General features: G+C 45.5%; 1 protein-coding gene across 1 annotated transcript in view; it reads left to right on the forward strand.

Annotated features, from left to right (window-relative positions):
* LOC142194701 (uncharacterized) overlaps nt 1–17,471 on the forward strand; it is a 57,506-nt gene extending 40,035 nt beyond the window's left edge. The window contains exons 8-11 of the mRNA XM_075264036.1: nt 3,951–5,237; nt 7,443–7,700; nt 8,748–9,098; nt 16,138–17,471. Of these exons, the coding sequence (XP_075120137.1) occupies nt 3,951–5,237; nt 7,443–7,700; nt 8,748–9,098; nt 16,138–17,448 (3,207 nt within the window). The 3' untranslated portion in view covers nt 17,449–17,471. The remainder of the gene's footprint in view (nt 1–3,950; nt 5,238–7,442; nt 7,701–8,747; nt 9,099–16,137) is intronic.
* Nucleotides 17,472–19,269: the final 1,798 nt, after the last annotated feature.

The following is a 19,269-nucleotide window of genomic DNA, read 5'->3' on the forward strand; positions in this document are numbered from 1 at the left end:
TCATCCATGAGGCCCGACGGGGACACGGACGGGGCGGATGCAGCTGAGGAAGAAGGCGGCGCTGTCTATGGCAACAGGTAGGAGACGAATAGCCTTTTTTAAGGCTATTCCGACGTGGTCAGAGGAAAGAACTTCTTTTAATGGAAGAATCACTTTAACTCCTCGCGTACCGAGCGCTTCCATTCATTTCAATGGAAGTGTGCCATTGAAATGAATAGAAGCGGCTGGCACGTGGGGGGGTTAAGCGGCCGCTGGCAAAGTCTTTCTTCACAGCGCTGTGCTGTGTGAGCCGGGGGAACGCCCCCTCCCTCTGCTCGCAGTACTCGTCCATAGACGAGCATTATCAGGGAGGGAGGGGGAGTTCCCCCCGGCTCTCACAGCACAGCGGAGCCCCGTGTTTCCCCGATACAGTAGTAACACCCCCCCGAAAGTAAGACAGTGTCAAACATTCTTTTTACCCCGAAAGTCCCACTATGTCTTACTTTCGGGGTATGTCTTACATTAGCCGACCTCCCTAAAACCCCCGCTACGTCTTACTATCGGGGGTGTCTTACTATCGGGGAATAATGGGACTGAACTCTTCTATTTATTCCATGGGATTCCGTGTAGTGATTACATTGTCTCATCTTCTCTCCATTCAGGTTCCTACAATATAGAATCCTCTCAGTATCTTCTATATAAGAGAATATTCCTGATTGATCCATCAAGGATGGAAAGAGACAGGAACAAGATGGCGGAAAGTCTATTAAATCTCACCCTAGAGATCATCTACCAGCTTACTGGAGAGGTGAGAGATTCTGATGATGTCATCATGACATCATTCTTATCTATAGTAATAACAGATGATATGACTGGAGAGGTGATGGACTCTGGACATGTATGTAGTGAGATTTATTAATGTGTCTCCCCATAACCAGGATTACACAGTAGTGAAGAAGACCTCTAGTGGGCGCTGTCAGGCTCTTGTGTACGAAGGATATGGAGGAACCCTGAGCCCGATCCCGGGGCCTCCACCTCACCCCCTGATACAGGAGAAGATCAATGGGCAGAAGATCCTAGAACTCATCAAGATGCTGGAGCTGTTGACTGGAGAGGTGACACTGCTGGGAATGCTGGGACATTATACAGTAACTGGAGGGGTCGGGGTGATGACTGTATCATTGTGTTGTCAGGTTCCTATAAGGTGTCAGGATGTCGCTGTCTATTTCTCCATGGAGGAGTGGGAGTATTTAGAAGGACACAAGGATCTGTACAAGGAGGTGATGATGGAGGACCACCAGCCCCTCACATCAGCAGGTAATAGACATGACTATATACACATGGACTTCCATTATTTGTATGTACAGAATGAATTCAGTCCCTGTCTGTGTTTCCTACAGGTAGATCCAGTAAGAGGACAACACCGGAGAGATGTCCCAGTCCTCTTCTTCCACAGGATGATGATCAGGTAGATGGAGATATTCCCTATGATGTGTAGACGGGCTGTGAAGTCCTTGTGGTCAGTCTTGTTGTATCCAGCAGTATTATATGGTTATATACATGGGCGGTGTCATTGAGCCGCCATCTAATATGTTTATCCAGCTTTCGGGTTTTGTGGTTTTCCTGATTGATTCTTTACCTTGTGAATATTTGCCTGGTTGTTTTTGGTCTCTGTCTTTCTGTTGCATGTGCTTCTTGATTGTCTGCTGGAGTTTGAAGGTCCTAGGTGTGTTCATTTGCATTATTCATTCAGGTGTTAGAAATTGTCATCAACCAATCAAGTAGTTTCGGGGTTTGTAAAAGATTCACTGCTGGCTTCAGTTCTCGATGGTTTTCATTGTTACCAACAAGGATTCTTGGCTCAGTAGGAGGAGTGTTTTGTGAAAGTTGTTTGGTCTCAGGAAGCTAATCTGGAAGGGGTGTGAGTGCTGCCTTGTGTGAGAGTCTGTTTAACCCTCAACATTTCTTCTCAACCCCTGTCCTGCATTTTTTGGTTGCCTGACATGGATTGGTGTTAGAGTGCATTCACACTAAGTATACGCTGAGCTGATTCTGAACGTAAAGCGCGTTCAGAATCAGCGCGTACAAAGCAGATCCCATTCATTTCAGTGGGAGCCGGCATATGAGCGCTCCCCATTGAAATGAATGGGCTGCTTTTTTCCCTATTGGTTTCAATGTGATACGTGCGTATGCCGGCTCCCATTGAAATGAATGGGATCTGCTTTGTACGCGCTGATTCTGAAAGTGCTTCAGGTTTTATTTTACCTCTGTCCTGTGATACCTTTTCCTCACTATTTCACTGTTCCTCTCTTTAATCTCCTGTTGTGTGGTCGTGTTTTTATGGTTGTGCTGCACCTGTTAGTTCTCCAGCACCTCCCTTCCTAGTTGTTACTGTTTGCAGCTGCACCTATTCTTTTCTTAGTGGTGACTGCCTCTAGTATCCCAGTCCCTAGCCTCTTTGAGCTCTCACCCCACCTGTCTCTTAGGTCTCCATGTTTAGAGAGCCAGAAGTTGTCAGGACCAAGCTTAGCTTGGGTACAGCTGACCAACACCCTCTGGCAGGGCCTAGTCAGCCGTCGTAGTGCCAGGGAAAGTTTTCCTACCCCATTCCGAAAGAGGTGCAAGCAGAATTCAGTATACAGTTGCTCGGGCATTGACACAACTTTGACACCAGCTTCTCACAGACCTGCAGCTACTGTCAGGACATCTTTCATCTTCATGCGGATTAATGATCTAGAACATTCTCTGTGACTTCCCCATTTGTCCGGTGACTTTTATATTATTTGTTTCCCAGATTTTCCATCAGGATAAAGATGTGAGCGACATGAATGCTATATCTATGAGAATAAAGGAAGAGGCCTATGTGAGTGGTGATGAGGAGTGTGAGGAGGACATTCCTACAGGGACCCGCCCAGGTGAGGAGTCACCACTATATAAAGCACAGAAGGGTCACTGATTCTATTCAGACATTGTTTAGACTATTTGTTGTTCCCCGATTCAGGTAAAATACTAATAATACCTGAATATAAATGTGATACCGCTATAGGGGGTAATAAATGTAGTATAGAATAGAACGGACAGCAGGAATATGGACTTGACATCGATGTGAACGAGGCAAATTTCTTCCTCACCGGCTGTCAGTCCTCGTGAAGGGAAAGAATTTACCAGAATTATATAGCAGATTATTTCAGGGAGCGGAAAAATAATCCTCCTGCTCGATCTTCAGGCAGATTCCACCTCAGAGCTCTATGGAAATAAATGGGAGGTGGAAAATCCGGCCTGGCCAGTAAGGAATCTGATGGAGATTCGGGGGCTGATTTGGTAAAGCAGAAAAATTCTTCTTCTGAATTCCTGAAGCAGCTTCTGCAAATGTCACTGTGTAAACCTCACCTTAGACCCCAATCACACTATGGAATCCGGACTAGAAAATCTGGTCTGTACATCAGTCACATTTCCCAGCCTGAACTCTGTCCACACACCAGGACTCCCCGTATCTTAGTGATCTATGACGCTAGGAGTCCCTGCTTCCTTGTGACTCCACAGACCCTACTACATACTGTATGGGACAGCAGATCCGCGGTGAGTTCAGGCTGGGAAATCCAGCAGATGTGGTTTGGATTCTATTGTGTGTATGGGGTGTAATACAGTAAGATTTATGGCATCCTACAGTATTATTCCACATAAGTGGCCATATTTAAGCGGCCATGGATTGTGTTCACCTCTACAGTGACCTGGAGCAGTGGTGGCGTCTCCTGCCCCGCTTCATTACTATTCACTATCACTGACCTCCGTCTCAGCACAGTGAATACTAATGAAGTAGGCCGCGCTGCCGTCGTTTGCTGCCTGTGCCACTGACTTCACTTCTTCACACGGTCTGAAGCGTCTCAGGCAGCGGCAGCTCAGTGGGGAATATACTTATAAGGTTATGTTATACAATAATAGTAACATCAGTTTTCTTCCCATCAGATGACTGTACCAGGAGCTCAGAGGGACATCTGATATCTACAGATTATGAAGCAGAGGATCATGGTATCACACAAGATCTATATGAAGAGCATGTCATTACCCCAGATATACCCTCAGACCTTCAGGAGAAAGATATTTATTCTAATTCATCACTGTCTGAAAGCCTCAGAAAGGGTATTATACATCAGAGAACTCACACAGGAGATAAGCCTTATTCATGCCCAGAATGTGGGAAATGTTTTGCTTACAAATCACATTTTATACAACATCAAAGAACTCACACAGGGGAAAAGCCTTATTCATGCCCAGACTGTGGGAAATGTTATGCTCACAAATGCAGTCTTGTTGAACATCAAAGAACTCACACAGGAGAGAAGCCTTATTCATGCCCAGAATGTGCAAAAGGTTTTGCTTACAAATCACATTTTGTTCAACATCAAAAAATTCACACAGGGGAGAAGCCTTATTCGTGCCCAGACTGTGGGAAATGTTTTGCTCACAAATGCAGTCTTGTTGCACATCAAAGAATTCACACAGGGGAGAAGCCTTATTCGTGCTCAGAATGTGGGAAATGTTTTGCTTACAAATCACATCTTGTTGAACATCAAAGAATTCACACAGGGAAAAAGCCTTATTCGTGTCCAGAATGTGAGAAATGTTTTGCACACAAATACAGTCTTGTTGAACATCAAAGAACTCACACAGGGGAGAAGCCATATTTATGCCCAGAATGTGGGAAATGTTTTACTCGCAAATCATATTTTGTTGAACATCAAAGATTTCACACAGGGGAGAAACTATTTTCATGCCTAGAATGTGGGAAACGTTTTACTCGCAAATCATATCTTGATGAACATCAAAAAATTCACACAGGAGAGAACCTATTTTCATGCCTAGAATGTGGGAAACGTTTTACTCGCAAATCATTTCTTGTTGAACATCAAAAAATTCACACAGGAGAGAACCTGTTTTCATGCCCAAAATGTGGGAAATTTTTTACTCACAAATCAAGTTTTGGCAAACATAAGAGAACTCACACAGGGGAGAAGCCATTTTTCTGCGCAGAATGTGGGAAACGTTTTGATCAGAGATTCCGTCTTGTTGAACATCAAAGAACTCATACAGGGGAGAAGCCATATCCATGCCCAGAATGTGGGAAACGTTTTACCTGTAAATCAAATCTTGTTCACCATCAAAGAATTCACACAGGAGAGAAGCCTTATTCATGCCCCGAATGTGGGCAACGTTTTATGTCTAAAACAGTACTTGTTAAACATCAGAGAATTCACACATAATCATCTATCCTGTTTTGCATCTACTGCAGTAGTAAATCTTAGTGGGGGTCTCTAAGATTGTAAAGATTTCGGTAGTAGTCTCGGAAAGTTTGAGCTATTGCGTCAGGTTTGGACAGGGATTCCTCAATGTTGTTTTTGATAGTAGGAACTAATGAAGGAGCCCCAGTTTCTCCTCTTCAATGCTCTACAAGACCCTGGATCCAAGACTATATTTATATGTTTCTAATTTCTCTGATGCATAAAATGGCATCTGACTGTTCTTTGAACTAGCTGACTCGAGAAACTACACTAGCTAGTCGCCTTATGTTCAGATAAGATATTCCATTTGCATATTAATAATTGCTAAGTAGCCATAGTTACTAGATAAGTTGTGAAGAACACAAATTTGTATAGCTCATCTCAAACCATTTGAAATGTATGTATGAATGTTAACCAATTGTATTTCGTGGTGGTTACACCCTGTCACAAAGGGTATAAATAAACAAGGCAGCCCACCCCTTTTTGGGAATGTTGTTGATCTCTGCACCTACTTGTTGGCCTCTGTTATTTCCCCGTTGTGACGCCATTCACCTACAAACGTGACCTGATCTCCGGTGTGACAGATCACCTGTGCATGAACGTCACACTTGATAATTTCTTTTATTATTCACACTTATAGCAGTAGAGCTGCGTGCTGGCGTGCTGCTCTTTCCTTCAAGCGCACGGCGTCCTTACTGGCCAAGCCCTCTTCAAAGTGTTTTTTTGGGGACCCTGACTGAGAACTAGCGATGTTGATGCTGATATTCATTTGAGCCATTATAATATGGCAACACAGCTGTCGTGCAACAAGCACTTGGTGCTAAGAGTCTGAAGAAGGTCTTCTCCAAGACTGAAAACTGTTTAGCTCTACTGCTATTACGAATGTGAATAATAAAAGAAATTATTACTGGCACATCTCAAATGTGACGTTCATTCTTATATGATTGCTACGGGTTGGGACCCTATGTCTACACACAAGAATCCTCAACTGCATCCCTCAACACTACCAAGACCACCTGTGCGAGCTGCCGCACTTGTTAGTGAACTCATATTAAAACCTTTTAGTGCATTCGTGTGCTTCTTATTTGGTGTCTAAACAGTCTTTCACTTTGCATCTGTCTTCCAGTAGGTCCACCAGCATTTGTGATTCCTTGTTACGTTTATGGGAGGTTTCAGGTTTTTGAATTTGAGTGAGTCGGCACCTTGTTGATTGAAAAGCCCTGCAGACACTCTTTAGTGCTTCACCTGGTATCTGGAGAGGGGTCTTGTCACTTTCGTGATGATGAAAAAATCTGTAATGTCTTGTGAAATCGCAAGATTGGGTTTAAGAGTCCAGTCACCACTCACCTCTAGACTGATCGGGGATCAGCAAGGAAAGGTAAAGAAAGCTTGGTCAGACCACACGGAAAGATCTATGTTAGTCCGAGAGTCCCATGCGAGCAAATGGATGATTACGGAGATAATCTGTTTTCCCTTAGTCCCAACAGTGGCACAATACGGGGTATTTTCTGCCCCTGTGTGCTGCTAGGACAGGCGGAATTTTTAATTAGCCAAATAAATTACACATGGCTGGCCCCTATAAGAGGGCACCGAGACCCTCCCCCCCCTCCCCGTGTGTTAGTACAAGAGTATAATATACAGACAATTTTATATACAAATATACATATTTGTTGAAAAAGTTTTTTTTGTTTTTTTTTTCTTTTTCACAATAGTCATTGCAAAAATAGGTCGGGAAGCCTTGTGCCACTGTTGGGACTAAGGGAAAACAGATTATCTACATAATCATCTGTTCCTTGTCGTCCCACCAGCGGCACAATACGGGTAGATATCAAGTAATCCCCTAGGGAGGGTTTTGTCGCTCAACCGAGCTTAGTACCGCACACCCGAAGGCGGAGGCTTCTGCAGAACGGCTACATAATCTGTAGTGTTTGGTGAAAGTGGAGTCTGAGGACCATGCAGCAGCGGCGCAGATTTGCTCTAGAGGCAAAGCCCGCTTCTTGGCCCATGAGGTCGCCACTGACCTCGTAGAATGTGCTCTCAGGAAGACAGGTGGAGGCAGACCCTGAGCTGCAAGGGCAGTTTTAATAGCCTCCTTCACCCACCTGGATATGGCCCCTCTGTCTTCCTACGAAGTTGACGAGAAGGTTTTCCACTTTCCTGAAGGGGTGAGTGCGCTCTATATAGATCCTCAGACATCTGGATAAATCCAAGGTATGGAATCTGATTTCATCCACTGAAGACGGAGATGGGTGGAATACCGGTAACGTAACCAACTGCTCCATGTTGGAAATAGAAGGTACCTTAGCCCTAAATCCAGGGAGGTACCTGAGCTGGACTCTATCCTCGAAGAAGAAGATGGTGTACGTTTCTTCAGAGGAGAATGTCTACAACTCACCTAACCTCTTGGCCGATGTTATGGCCAGGAGGAAAGCTGTTTTAAAGGTGAGGAACTTCAGCTCTGCATCTTCTAGAGGCTCGAAAGGGTCTTCACATAGTGCTGTCAGGACCGTACTGAGGTCCCATTTGTGGACGGGAGCAGTGACTGCTGGTCTCAACCTCCCAGCACTCTTTAAAAAGGTGCTTATAAGAGAGTATTGAGATAGATGCCTCCCCAGATAGGCGGACAAAGCGGCTACATGTACCTTCAGGGTGGCAACAGAGAGCCCTTTGTCTAGCCCATCCTGAAGGAAGTCCAGGATCGCCTCAACTGGGGGGATCCAAGGAGTCCACCTCACGTTCCCGGCACCAGGAATTAAATATATTACCGATCCTGTGGTAATTTTTGTTAGTTGATTCCGCCCGGGCACATGTAAGCGTCTTCAGGATGGCTCTTGAGAGTCCACTATACCTTAATAGGGACTAATCAACCTCCTGGCTTGAAGGAAAGCTATGGTAATCCGAAGATGATGTTGAAGAACTGAAATAGACTGTGCTTTTATGAGCCAGTCGTCCAAATAAGGAACCACAAATAGGCCTCTTAGATATTGATTTAACTCTAAGGCATAGCCATGAGTTATCACCCGCAAAATCCAAGGATCTTCTATGAGATGTTTCCACGCCGTGACAAAGTGGGTAAGACGGTCCCCCACTGGTCGTTCGGCAACAGAGAGCGGCGCACCCTCAAAAGGATGAATTTTTCTTTGGCTCCTCCCTAGTGCAGCCCCGACCCGCACCTCTAGAGCGTAATCTGTCTCGTCTTTGTGGCTGAGCTCTAGGATAGGAAGAGGCTCCACGACCCCTAGCTGGGGGCGGTCTTCTACCTCTAGAGGCCTGAGGCAAAGATCTTCCTTTGTCTTCTGCGAGGCTTTCCATCAGGTCGTCTAATCCGCAACCAAAAACTCGCCCGGGCTGAAAGGGAAGCCCACAGAGCGCATATTTTGATGGAAGGTCGGCTGTCCATGGTCTGAGCCACAATGGTCTCCTTGCGGCTGTTGTTTGGGCCATGGTTTTTGAAGACAGTTTGAGCTCTTGCCTAGACGCCTCACCCAGGAAGTCGGCCACCAGATGGATGGAATTCATGGAGACCAGAATATCATCCCTACCCACGCCAGCGTCGATGTCATGCTCCAACTGCGCCAAGCGGGAGCGAAGGAAATCCGAACAGCGGATAGATGGGACAGATTTTTCTCTGCCCAAGTGAAGATTAAGTTTGTGGTTCTCAAGAGGGGTGGAGACCTGGTGCCCCCTTGCTTGTTGATGTATATCACCGTGGTCATATTGTCCGACTGGACTTTGACCGCCCTCCCCAGAGGAGAGGGCCAAAGTGACACAAGGCAAGGTACACCGCTTGAAGCTCCTTCAGATTGGAGGTTCCTTCTTCTGATCGTTTCCAACGTCCCTGTATGGTCTTTTCGTACAAATGGGCTCCCCATCCGCCCTGGGATGCATCCGTAGTCAGCAGGATCCATTCTGGTGGAATCGGGGACCTTCTGTCTTTCAGGTGTATCCACCGTCTGAGGGAAAGACGGGTACTGGGAGAAAGGCAGATCTTCTTTAGCAATCCCAGTGGAGACCTGTTCCAGGCACTCAACACTTCCATCTGGAGGGGACGCAAATGCCATAAAGCCCAAGAGACCACCCTGGCCGAGGATGACATCAGGCCAAGAACCCTCATGGCGGTCCTGATGGTAACGTGCCGAGTTTTGAGGAGGAAACTGGCGGCAGCCTCTATCTTCAATCTCCTTGGGCTGGTGAGAGAGATCTTCATATTCTGGGAATCTAGAATGAAACCGAGGAACTTCCTCTGGGAAGCTGGCACTATTTCAGATTTCTCCCAGTTGATCAGCCATCCTAACGCTTGAAGGAAAGCTATGGTAATCCGAAGATGATGTTGAAGAACTGAAATAGACTGTGCTTTTATGAGCCAGTCGTCCAAATAAGGAACCACAAATAGGCCTCTTAGTCTCAGTGCGGCAGCGGCGATGGGGGCTACCACCTTGGTGAAGATGTAGGGAGCTGAAGAAATGCCAAAGGGAAGGGCGGTGAACTGAAAGTGTTCTCTGTGGCCAGACATCTGGATGGTGATCCTTAGATATCTTCTGTGTGGATAATAGATGGGGACGTGAAGATAAGCATCCTTTAGATCCAGGGTTATCATTATCTCATCCTGTTGAAGGAAGGCCGTTACGGAGTCTATGGATTCCATCCGCCGGTCGCGAGGATATTGATTTAACTCTAAGGCATAGCCATGAGTTATCACCCGCAAAATCCAAGGATCTTCTATGAGATGTTTCCACGCCGTGACAAAGTGGGTAAGACGGTCCCCCACTGGTCGTTCGGCAACAGAGAGCGGCGTACCCTCAAAAGGATGAATTTTTCTTTGGCTCCTCCCTAGTGCAGCCCCGACCCGCACCTCTAGAGCGTAATCTGTCTCGTCTTTGTGGCTGAGCTCTAGGATAGGAAGAGGCTCCACGACCCCTAGCTGGGGGCGGTCTTCTACCTCTAGAGGCCTGAGGCAAAGATCTTCCTTTGTCTTCTGCGAGGCCTTCCATCAGGTCGTCTAATCCGCAACCAAAAACTCGCCCGGGCTGAAAGGGAAGCCCACAGAGCGCATATTTTGATGGAAGGTCGGCTGTCCATGGTCTGAGCCACAATGGTCTCCTTGCGGCTGTTGTTTGGGCCATGGTTTTTGAAGACAGCTTGAGCTCTTGCCTAGACGCCTCACCCAGGAAGTCGGCCACCAGATGGATGGAATTCATGGAGACCAGAATATCATCCCTACCCACGCCAGCGTCGATGTCATGCTCCAACTGCGCCAAGCGGGTGCGAAGGAAATCCGAAATTTCGGCCGTTGAGATGCCGACTGAGCTTATGCTGTGGAGTAGGCATTCTTTAAGGTGGAGTCAACCCTCCTATCCAACAGGTCTTGTAGGTTAGATCCGTCTTCCATGGGGACGATAGTGCATCGGGACAACTTTACTACTGCCAGGTCCACTTTTGGCAGGGGGCCCCAGCAGTCGAGTTGAACCAAGTCAATAGGGAACATGTTCTTAAAGACCCTGGAAGCAACATGTGCCTTTTCCGGAAATTTCCATTCTTGCTTGATGATTTTAATCAGAGCAGCGTCTACATGGAAGGCCCTTCGTCCTCGAGAGGTGGACGCGGAGGCTTCCCCATCTACATCCTGGTCCCTTGACAGGATGGACTTCAGCAGTTTGGATGTTTTATCCCAATGAAAAATGGGTCTGCTGGCAATACTTGACTGCTCATCCTGCTGAGGCCTTCCTCAGAGGCCTTTGTTTGCAATGATGCTGGGATTTTGCCAGATACAGTCGGCATGATGTTAAAGGGAGCGCCCTCTATAGGTTTGCTTGACTGAGACTCTGTCTTCCTAATTACATCATGGAAGATAGATTTTCACATTCTCAGTTAGCGCCCTCTATTGGTGTGCAAACTTGAGGCACTGGCTGTCCAATTACATCATGGAAGTCAGATTTGCATGTTCTTCCCATGTTCCTTTGCATAGTGGAACGCTCATGGCTTAATAAGACTCCACACACCTAAATGGTGCTTCTCTCCTTATGGAGTGACGAAATCCCCTCAAACTTAGCTAAGGCAGTTTGTATAATGACATTCACCTCGATTACAAAATTGTCTGAATACTGTATAAGCAATGCCGCCCCTGCTACCTCTTGTGTCACCCCCTCTACCTCATAGATTGTAAGCTCTTGCGAGCAGGGCCCTCAGTCCCATTGTGTGAAATGACTTTCTTTGTTATGTATCTGTCTGTATTTGAACCCTACAAATTGTACAGCGCTGCGGAATATGTTGGCGCTATATAAATAAAATTTATTATTATTATATTATTAAGGCAGAAAGAAAGGAGCAACAGATTTGAGCTTTGCTCTGGTTGGGGAGATTGAAACTAGGGATTATGAATAGCGATGAGCGATCCCAAATAGGACAATTCAAATATGTGCCAAACATTGTGTGTTTGGGTATCCGAACGACTCATCTCTAAAGCTGGTTGATTTATTGCTGAGCAGCCAATCAACCAGCTTTAAGCCCATAGACATGCTGAGATTGTCCAGGCTGTGATTGCCCAGTTGGGACCCCTCTATATAACAGTCACAGGTCCCGTTGCCATTCCAGCTAGTTAGGTTAGGTAGGGGATGGCTGCAGCTAGAAATAGGAACAGTAAGGGTTAAAGCTAAATCATTGTCCTTTTCTGGACAGTGTGTGTATAACTTATGAGAGAGTGAAGGGTGTGGTCTGGGAAAACAAGTACATTCCATCCAGGCACCTAAAAATTGTATGGTAAAGACTCATACCAGGGAGGTCAGCTGACTAATCAGGCCCTAATAACAGTCTGAGTGTGAAGACTAGCAGGGTGGCACCACACTGACAGAGCTGACCTGTCCAGACCGGACCTCCAAAGCAGGTACTGTGCCACCCGTTGTTGTTGCCAAGGTGGGAGATTGGTAGCCAGTCTCCTGTATAGTCAGGGAAAAGTTTCCTTACGTTTAAGTTAGTTTCTCAGCCGAGAAGGGTTTTGTTGTGCACAGCAAAGCCGGCTGCTGCCTTTGGTGTTTGTGCTGCTATAGGATGAGCTCTCCCAGCTCATCCCAGTGGCAGCAGCCGCCATACAGAAGAGGCAGCAACCGGCTTTCCTGTGCACACGGAGCACGGCTGCTGTGTCAGTGAAGTGGAGATCGCCAAGCCCCGCCCACGAAAGCTCCGCTAATCCCCGCCCCCGAAGCATCGCTAAGCCCTGCCAACCACTGCCGGGACGAACAGCAGCACCAGCACTGCTAGGAAGAAGACTACCTACAACCGGCAGTCATGCTGACGCTCCACTAAGGAAGTGCCGGCATAACTGCTGGTTGTAATAAGACATCCCCGAAAATAAGACAGGTCCTATATTTAGGACGACAATTTAATATAAGACACTGTCTTATTTTTGGGTATGTGTATAACACAGTATGTGATATATGTAATACATGAAAAAGCCGCAGGAGAGAGAAGGAGATGTCCGAGGATGTCAGTGATAGCAAGAGAAGAAAGTTACCAGAGATGGAAAGATTGTGGCTGTAATCCAGGTTATTATATATGGAAGGAGCAAGGAAGAGAGATCTAAGGTACATACACATCACACACACACACACAGCTCTGCTACATACACATCACACACACAGCTCTGCTACATACACAGCACACACACAGCTCTGCTACATACACATCACACACACAGCTCTGCTACATACACAGCACACACACAGCTCTGCTACATACACATCACACACACAGCTCTGCTACATACACATCACACACACAGCTCTGCTACATACACAGCACACACACAGCTCTGCTACATACACATCACACACACAGCTCTGCTACATACACATCACACACACACAGCTCTGCTACATACACATCACACACACAGCTCTGCTACATACACGTCACACACAGCTCTGCTACATACACGTCACCCAATATCGACCAACCTCTCATATCTGGTCATGTGATTCTGTGACTCCTCCCACACATGTGACATCATCACAGGTCCTGTGAGCAGACGGCTGCTGTACCCGAGGAGGTAAGTGCTCGCTCTCAGCCCTTCTCATACATTCAGTGGCCCCCGCACACTATAATGTCCTACAGATTCCCGTTGGCCACTTTCTCCTCTGCATTAGTCACTTGTTGTTGCACGTTGCGTACTAGGCTGTAATACTTCCTCTTCTGTCAGGGTCAGGGAGGACTGTACAGTTAGTTCCAGTGTGCTGGTAATATCAGGGGCCGAGTGTCTTCACCTCTATGGCCAGTAGATTGTAGTCCAGACAGAAATGTGGGCGATCTATCTGTGACAGTTGTGGCTGTTCCAAGAGATCGATGGACGAACCATCACTTGTTGTGACTGAAGCTGCAGGGAAAGTCAGTGTCATCTGTACAAGTGTCAGCTCCGTATCTTTGGACTCTTCCTCACCTTCTTGAGGGTTTCTTCCCCTCCTTATATACCCACCAAGCCGGCCCACAACAAGTCACTCCCTTCCTGAGCTACACGCTGCCGACGTCAGAAGTAGGAGGTGGTGATAATAATGGGACTCAACTCTTCTATTTATTCCATGGGATTCCGTGTAGTGATTACATTGTCTCATCTTCTCTCCATTCAGGTTCCTACAATATAGAATCCTCTCAGTATCTTCTATATAAGAGAATATTCCTGATTGATCCATCAAGGATGGAAAGAGACAGGAACAAGATGGCGGAAAGTCTATTAAATCTCACCCTAGAGATCATCTACCAGCTTACTGGAGAGGTGAGAGATTCTGATGATGTCATCATGACATCATTCTTATCTATAGTAATAACAGATGATATGACTGGAGAGGTGATGGACTCTGGACATGTATGTAGTGAGATTTATTAATGTGTCTCCCCATAACCAGGATTACACAGTAGTGAAGAAGACCTCTAGTGGGCGCTGTCAGGCTCCTGTGTATGAAGGATATGGAGGAACCCTGAGCCTAATCCTGGGGCCTCCACCTCACCCCCTGATACAGGAGGAGATCAATGGACAGAAGATCCTAGAACTCACCTACAAGATGCTGGAGCTGCTGACTGGAGAGGTGACACTGCTGGGAATGCTGGGACATTATACAGTAACTGGAGGGGTCGGGGTGATGACTGTATCATTGTGTTGTCAGGTTCCTATAAGGTGTCAGGATGTCGCTGTCTATTTCTCCATGGAGGAGTGGGAGTATTTAGAAGGACACAAGGATCTGTACAAGGAGGTGATGATGGAGGACCAGCAGCCCCTCACATCAGCAGGTAATAGACATGACTATATACACATGGACTTCCATTATTTGTATGTACAGAATGAATTCAGTCCCGGTCTGTGTTTCCTACAGGTAGATCCAGTAAGAGGACAACACCGGAGAGATGTCCCAGTCCTCTTCTTCCACAGGATGATGATCAGGTAGATGGAGATATTCCCTATGATGTGTAGACGGGCTGTGAAGTCCTTGTGGTCAGTCTTGTTGTATCCAGCAGTATTATATGGTTATATACATGGGCGGTGTCATTGAGCCGCCATCTAATATGTTTATCCGGCTTCTCACAGACCTGCAGCTACTGTCAGGACATCTTTCATCTTCATGCAGATTAATGATCTAGAACATTCTCTGTGACTTCCCCATTTGTCCGGTGACTTTTATATTATTTGTTTCCCAGATTTTCCATCAGGATAAAGATGTGAGCGACATGAATGCTATATCTATGAGACTAAAGGAAGAGCCCTATGTGAGTGGTGATGAGGAGTGTGAGGAGGACATTCCTACAGGGACCCGCCCAGGTGAGGAGTCACCACTATATAAAGCACAGAAGGGTCACTGATTCTATTCAGACATTGTTTAGACTATTTGTTGTTCCCGGATTCAGGTAAAATACTAATAATACCTGAATATAAATGTGATACCGCTATAGGGGGTAATAAATGTAGTATAGAATAGAGCGGACAGCAGGAATATGGACTTGACATCGATGTGAACGAGGCAAATTTCTTCCTCACCGGCTGTCAGTCCTCGTGAAGGGACAGAATTTCCCAGAATTATACAGCAGATTATTTCAGGTAGCGGAAAAATAATCCTCCTGCTCGATCTTCAGGCAGATTCCACCTCAGAGCTCTATGGAAATAAATGGGAGGTGGAAAATCCGGCCTGGCCAGTAAGGAATCTGATGGAGATTCGGGGGATGATTTGGTAAAGCGGAAAAAATCTTCTTCTGAATTCCTGAAGCAGCTTCTACAAATGTCACTGTGTAACCCTCACCTTAGACCCCAATCACACTATGGAATCCGGACTAGAAGATCTGGTCTGTACATCAGTCACATTTCCCAGCCTGAACTCTGTCCACACACCAGGACTCCCCGTATCTTAGTGATCTATGACGCTTGGAGTCCCTGCTTCCTTGTGACTCCACAGACCCTACTACATACTGTATGGGACAGCAGATCCGCGGTGAGTTCAGGCTGGGAAATCCAGCAGATGTGATTTGGATTCTATTGTGTGTATGGGGTGTAATACAGTAAGATTTATGGCGTCCTACAGTATTATTCCACATAAGTGGCCATATTTAAGCAGCCATGGATTGTGTTCACCTCTACAGTGACCTAGAGCAGTGATGGCGTCTCCTGCCCCGCTTCATTACTATTCACTATCACTGACCTCCGTCTCAGCACAGTGAATACTAATGAAGTAGGCTGCGCTGCCGTCGTTTGCTGCCTGTGCCACTGACTTCACTTCTTCACACGGTCTGAAGCGTCTCAGGCAGCGGCAGCTCAGTGGGGAATATACTTATAAGGTTATGTTATTCAATAATAGTAACATCAATTTTCTTCTTGTCAGATGACTGTACCAGGAGCTCAGAGGGACATCTGATATCTACAGATTATAAAGCAGAGGATCATGATATCACACAAGATTCATATGAAGAGCATGTCATGACCCCAGATATACCCTCAGCCCTTCGGAAGAAAGATCTTTCTTCTAATTCATCACAGTCTCTTAAGCAGGATGAAAGCTGCAGAAAGGACGTTATACATCGGAGAGTTCACACAGGCAAGAAGCAATATTCATGCCCAGATTGTGGGAAATGTTTTACTCAGAAATCAAATCTTCTTAGACATCATAAAATTCACACAAGAGGGGAGCCTTATTCTTGCTCAGAATGTGGGAAATGTTTTATCTCTAAAACCGTCCTTCTTAAGCATCAAAGAACTCACACAGCAAAAGAGCTACTTTCATGTGAAGAATGTGGGAATCATTTTATCTCTAAGTCACATCTTATTATACATCAGAGAATTCACACAGGGGAAAAGCCATATTCATGTGCAGAATGTGGGAAACGTTTTCTCTCTAAATCACATCTTGTTAGTCATCAGAGATTTCACACAGGAGTAAAGCCATATTCATGCCCAGAATGTGAGAAATGTTTTACCTATAAATCAAATCTGGATCAACATCAGAGAATTCACAAAGGGGAGAAGCTATATTCATGCTCAGAATGTGGGAAATTTTTTATCTCTAAATCAGACCTTGTTAAGCATCAAAGAATTCACACTGGGGAGAAGCCATTTTCATGCATAGATTGTGGGAAATGTTTTTCTCAAAATGCAAATCTTGTTAAACATCAGAGAAGTCACACAGGAGAGAAGCCATATTCATGCCTAGAATGTGGAAAAAGTTTTCTCTCTAAATCAGACCTTGTTAATCATCAAAGAACTCACACAGGTGAGAAGCCATTTTCATGCCCAGAATGTGGGAAATGTTTTATCTCTAAATCAGACCTTGGTAAGCATAAAAGAACTCACACAGGTGAGAAGCCATTTTCATGCCCAGAATGTGGGAAATGTTTTATCTCTAAATCAGACCTTATTAAGCATCAAAGAACTCACACAGGTGAGAAGCCATTTTCATGCCCAGAATGTGGGAAATGTTTTACTGATAAATCACATCTTATTAAGCATCTAAGAATTCACACAGGGGAGAAGCCGCATTCGTGCCCAGAATGTGGGAAATGTTTTGCTCAGAAATCAGATCTTGTTGGACATCAAAGAACTCACACAGGAGAGAAGCCGTATTCATGCACAGAATGTGGGAAATGTTTTGCTCAGAAATCAAGTCTTGGTAAACATCAGAAAATTCACAAAAGGGAGAAGCAGATTATAAGTGGATTTTCAACCTGACGTCATTAACCTGTCTAGGTACTTAGAAGGAACTGACATTCACAATTTTTTTTTTTTTTAAGAGTAAATTATCTATTTTACTTTAACCCCTTCTTGCATTCCTATGTACATGGGAGAATGTAGGGAGTTGGAAAAAGCACAGGCCAGAAAAAAACAAAATTCACTCAATCGCTTTATATACTATTATATTCCACCTGGTATTTATATGTAGTCCTTGATATTGGATATCCTGGCATATTTGTATCAACATTTTATTTGTGTGAAATCAAATGTAGTTGGTGACGTCAGACATTTCTGTTCTACTCCTAGTGTCTTGTTTGCTTTTTGGCAGGTTCCATCTTGCACTGATGTATTATTTAGGTTGTGGTTTTATAGTTATAATTAATAAATGTATAATTTTTTTTATGATTGAGTGTATTTTGTTTTTTCTGGCCTGTGCTTTTTCCAATTTCTATATGTGCATTCCATTGGATCAGTTTGTAGACTTTGGAGGAAATTACATGTAGAATGTGGGTAGTTACCGCATCCCCACATACATGTACGTGATGGTGATTGAGCGGGCTCAGAAGCAGAGCCAGTGCGATCACCATGGGATCCTAACTGTATCTGACAGCCAGGCTCCCATTGCAACAATGGGGACAGTGATTACAATGATCCCCGCTGTTTAACCCTTAAGATGCTGCGGTCAATAGCGACTGCAGTATCTTAATTGTTAGCGACACTGAATGCTGCAGGCACCAACGAAAGCGGGTGTTAGCTGTAACTGACAGCTAACACCCTGCTCCTTTACCCTCAAGTTCGGGGGGTGCCGATATGCATCTTCTACAGCTCAGGGTTTGGCTAGTGGCCCTAGCCCTAGTACCTGGTTAATCCTGCCCAGACCCGAGGAAGTCAGCCTATGTGTCTGTATAGGCTGACTTCTTCTATAGACTGTGATACACGTGTATTGCAGTCTATAGTACTCACCCAGCGATCAGTGCATCAATGATTCAGGTCTTCTATTAGAGCATAAAAAAAAGGTAAACAAAAAAAAAAAAAAAGACCTGAAGTATATGAAAAAAATAAATTAATAAAGCAAAGAAATAATGGTTTTTCTCTATCTTGCATTAAAAAAAGCTATAAAAAGTGATCAAAAAGTGTCCTCATATATGTACCTCAAAACAATGGCAATACAAAGCACAGATCGTCTCGCAAAAAATAAGACCTCAATCAACTGTCAACCAAAAAAAAAAAAAAATTGCTACATGTGCAGCTCATCCAGGACGGCACATCAATGCGAGCTGTGGCAAGAAGGTTTGCTGTGTCTGTCAGTGTAGTGTCCAGAGGCTGGAGGCGGTACCAGCAGATAGGCCAATACACCAGGAAATGTAGAGGGGGCTGTAAGAGGGCAACAACCCAACAGCAGGACCACTACCTCCGCCTTTGTACAAGGGGGAACAGGAGGAGCACTGCCAGAGCCCTACAAAATGACGTCTAGCGGACCACAAATGTGCATGTGTCTGCACAAATGGTTAGAAATCAACTCCATGAGGATGCTAGGAGGGCCTGACATCCACAGATTGGGGTTGTGCTCAAAGCCCAACCCCATGCAGGATGCTTGGTATTTGCCACAGAACACCAGGATTGGCAACTTGGCCACTGGCGCCCTGTACTCTTCACAGATGGAAGCAGGTTTACACTGAGCACATATGACAGATGTGGCAGAGTGCTGCATGACCAGTTTGGCAGTGGGTCAGTAATGGTGTGGGGTGGTATTTCTTTGGAGGGCCGCACAGCCCTCCATGTGCTCGCCAGAGGTAGCCTGACTGCCATTAGGTACCG

This window comes from Leptodactylus fuscus, chromosome 1 (assembly GCF_031893055.1).
Source record: "Leptodactylus fuscus isolate aLepFus1 chromosome 1, aLepFus1.hap2, whole genome shotgun sequence".
Classification (NCBI taxonomy): domain Eukaryota; kingdom Metazoa; phylum Chordata; class Amphibia; order Anura; family Leptodactylidae; genus Leptodactylus; species Leptodactylus fuscus.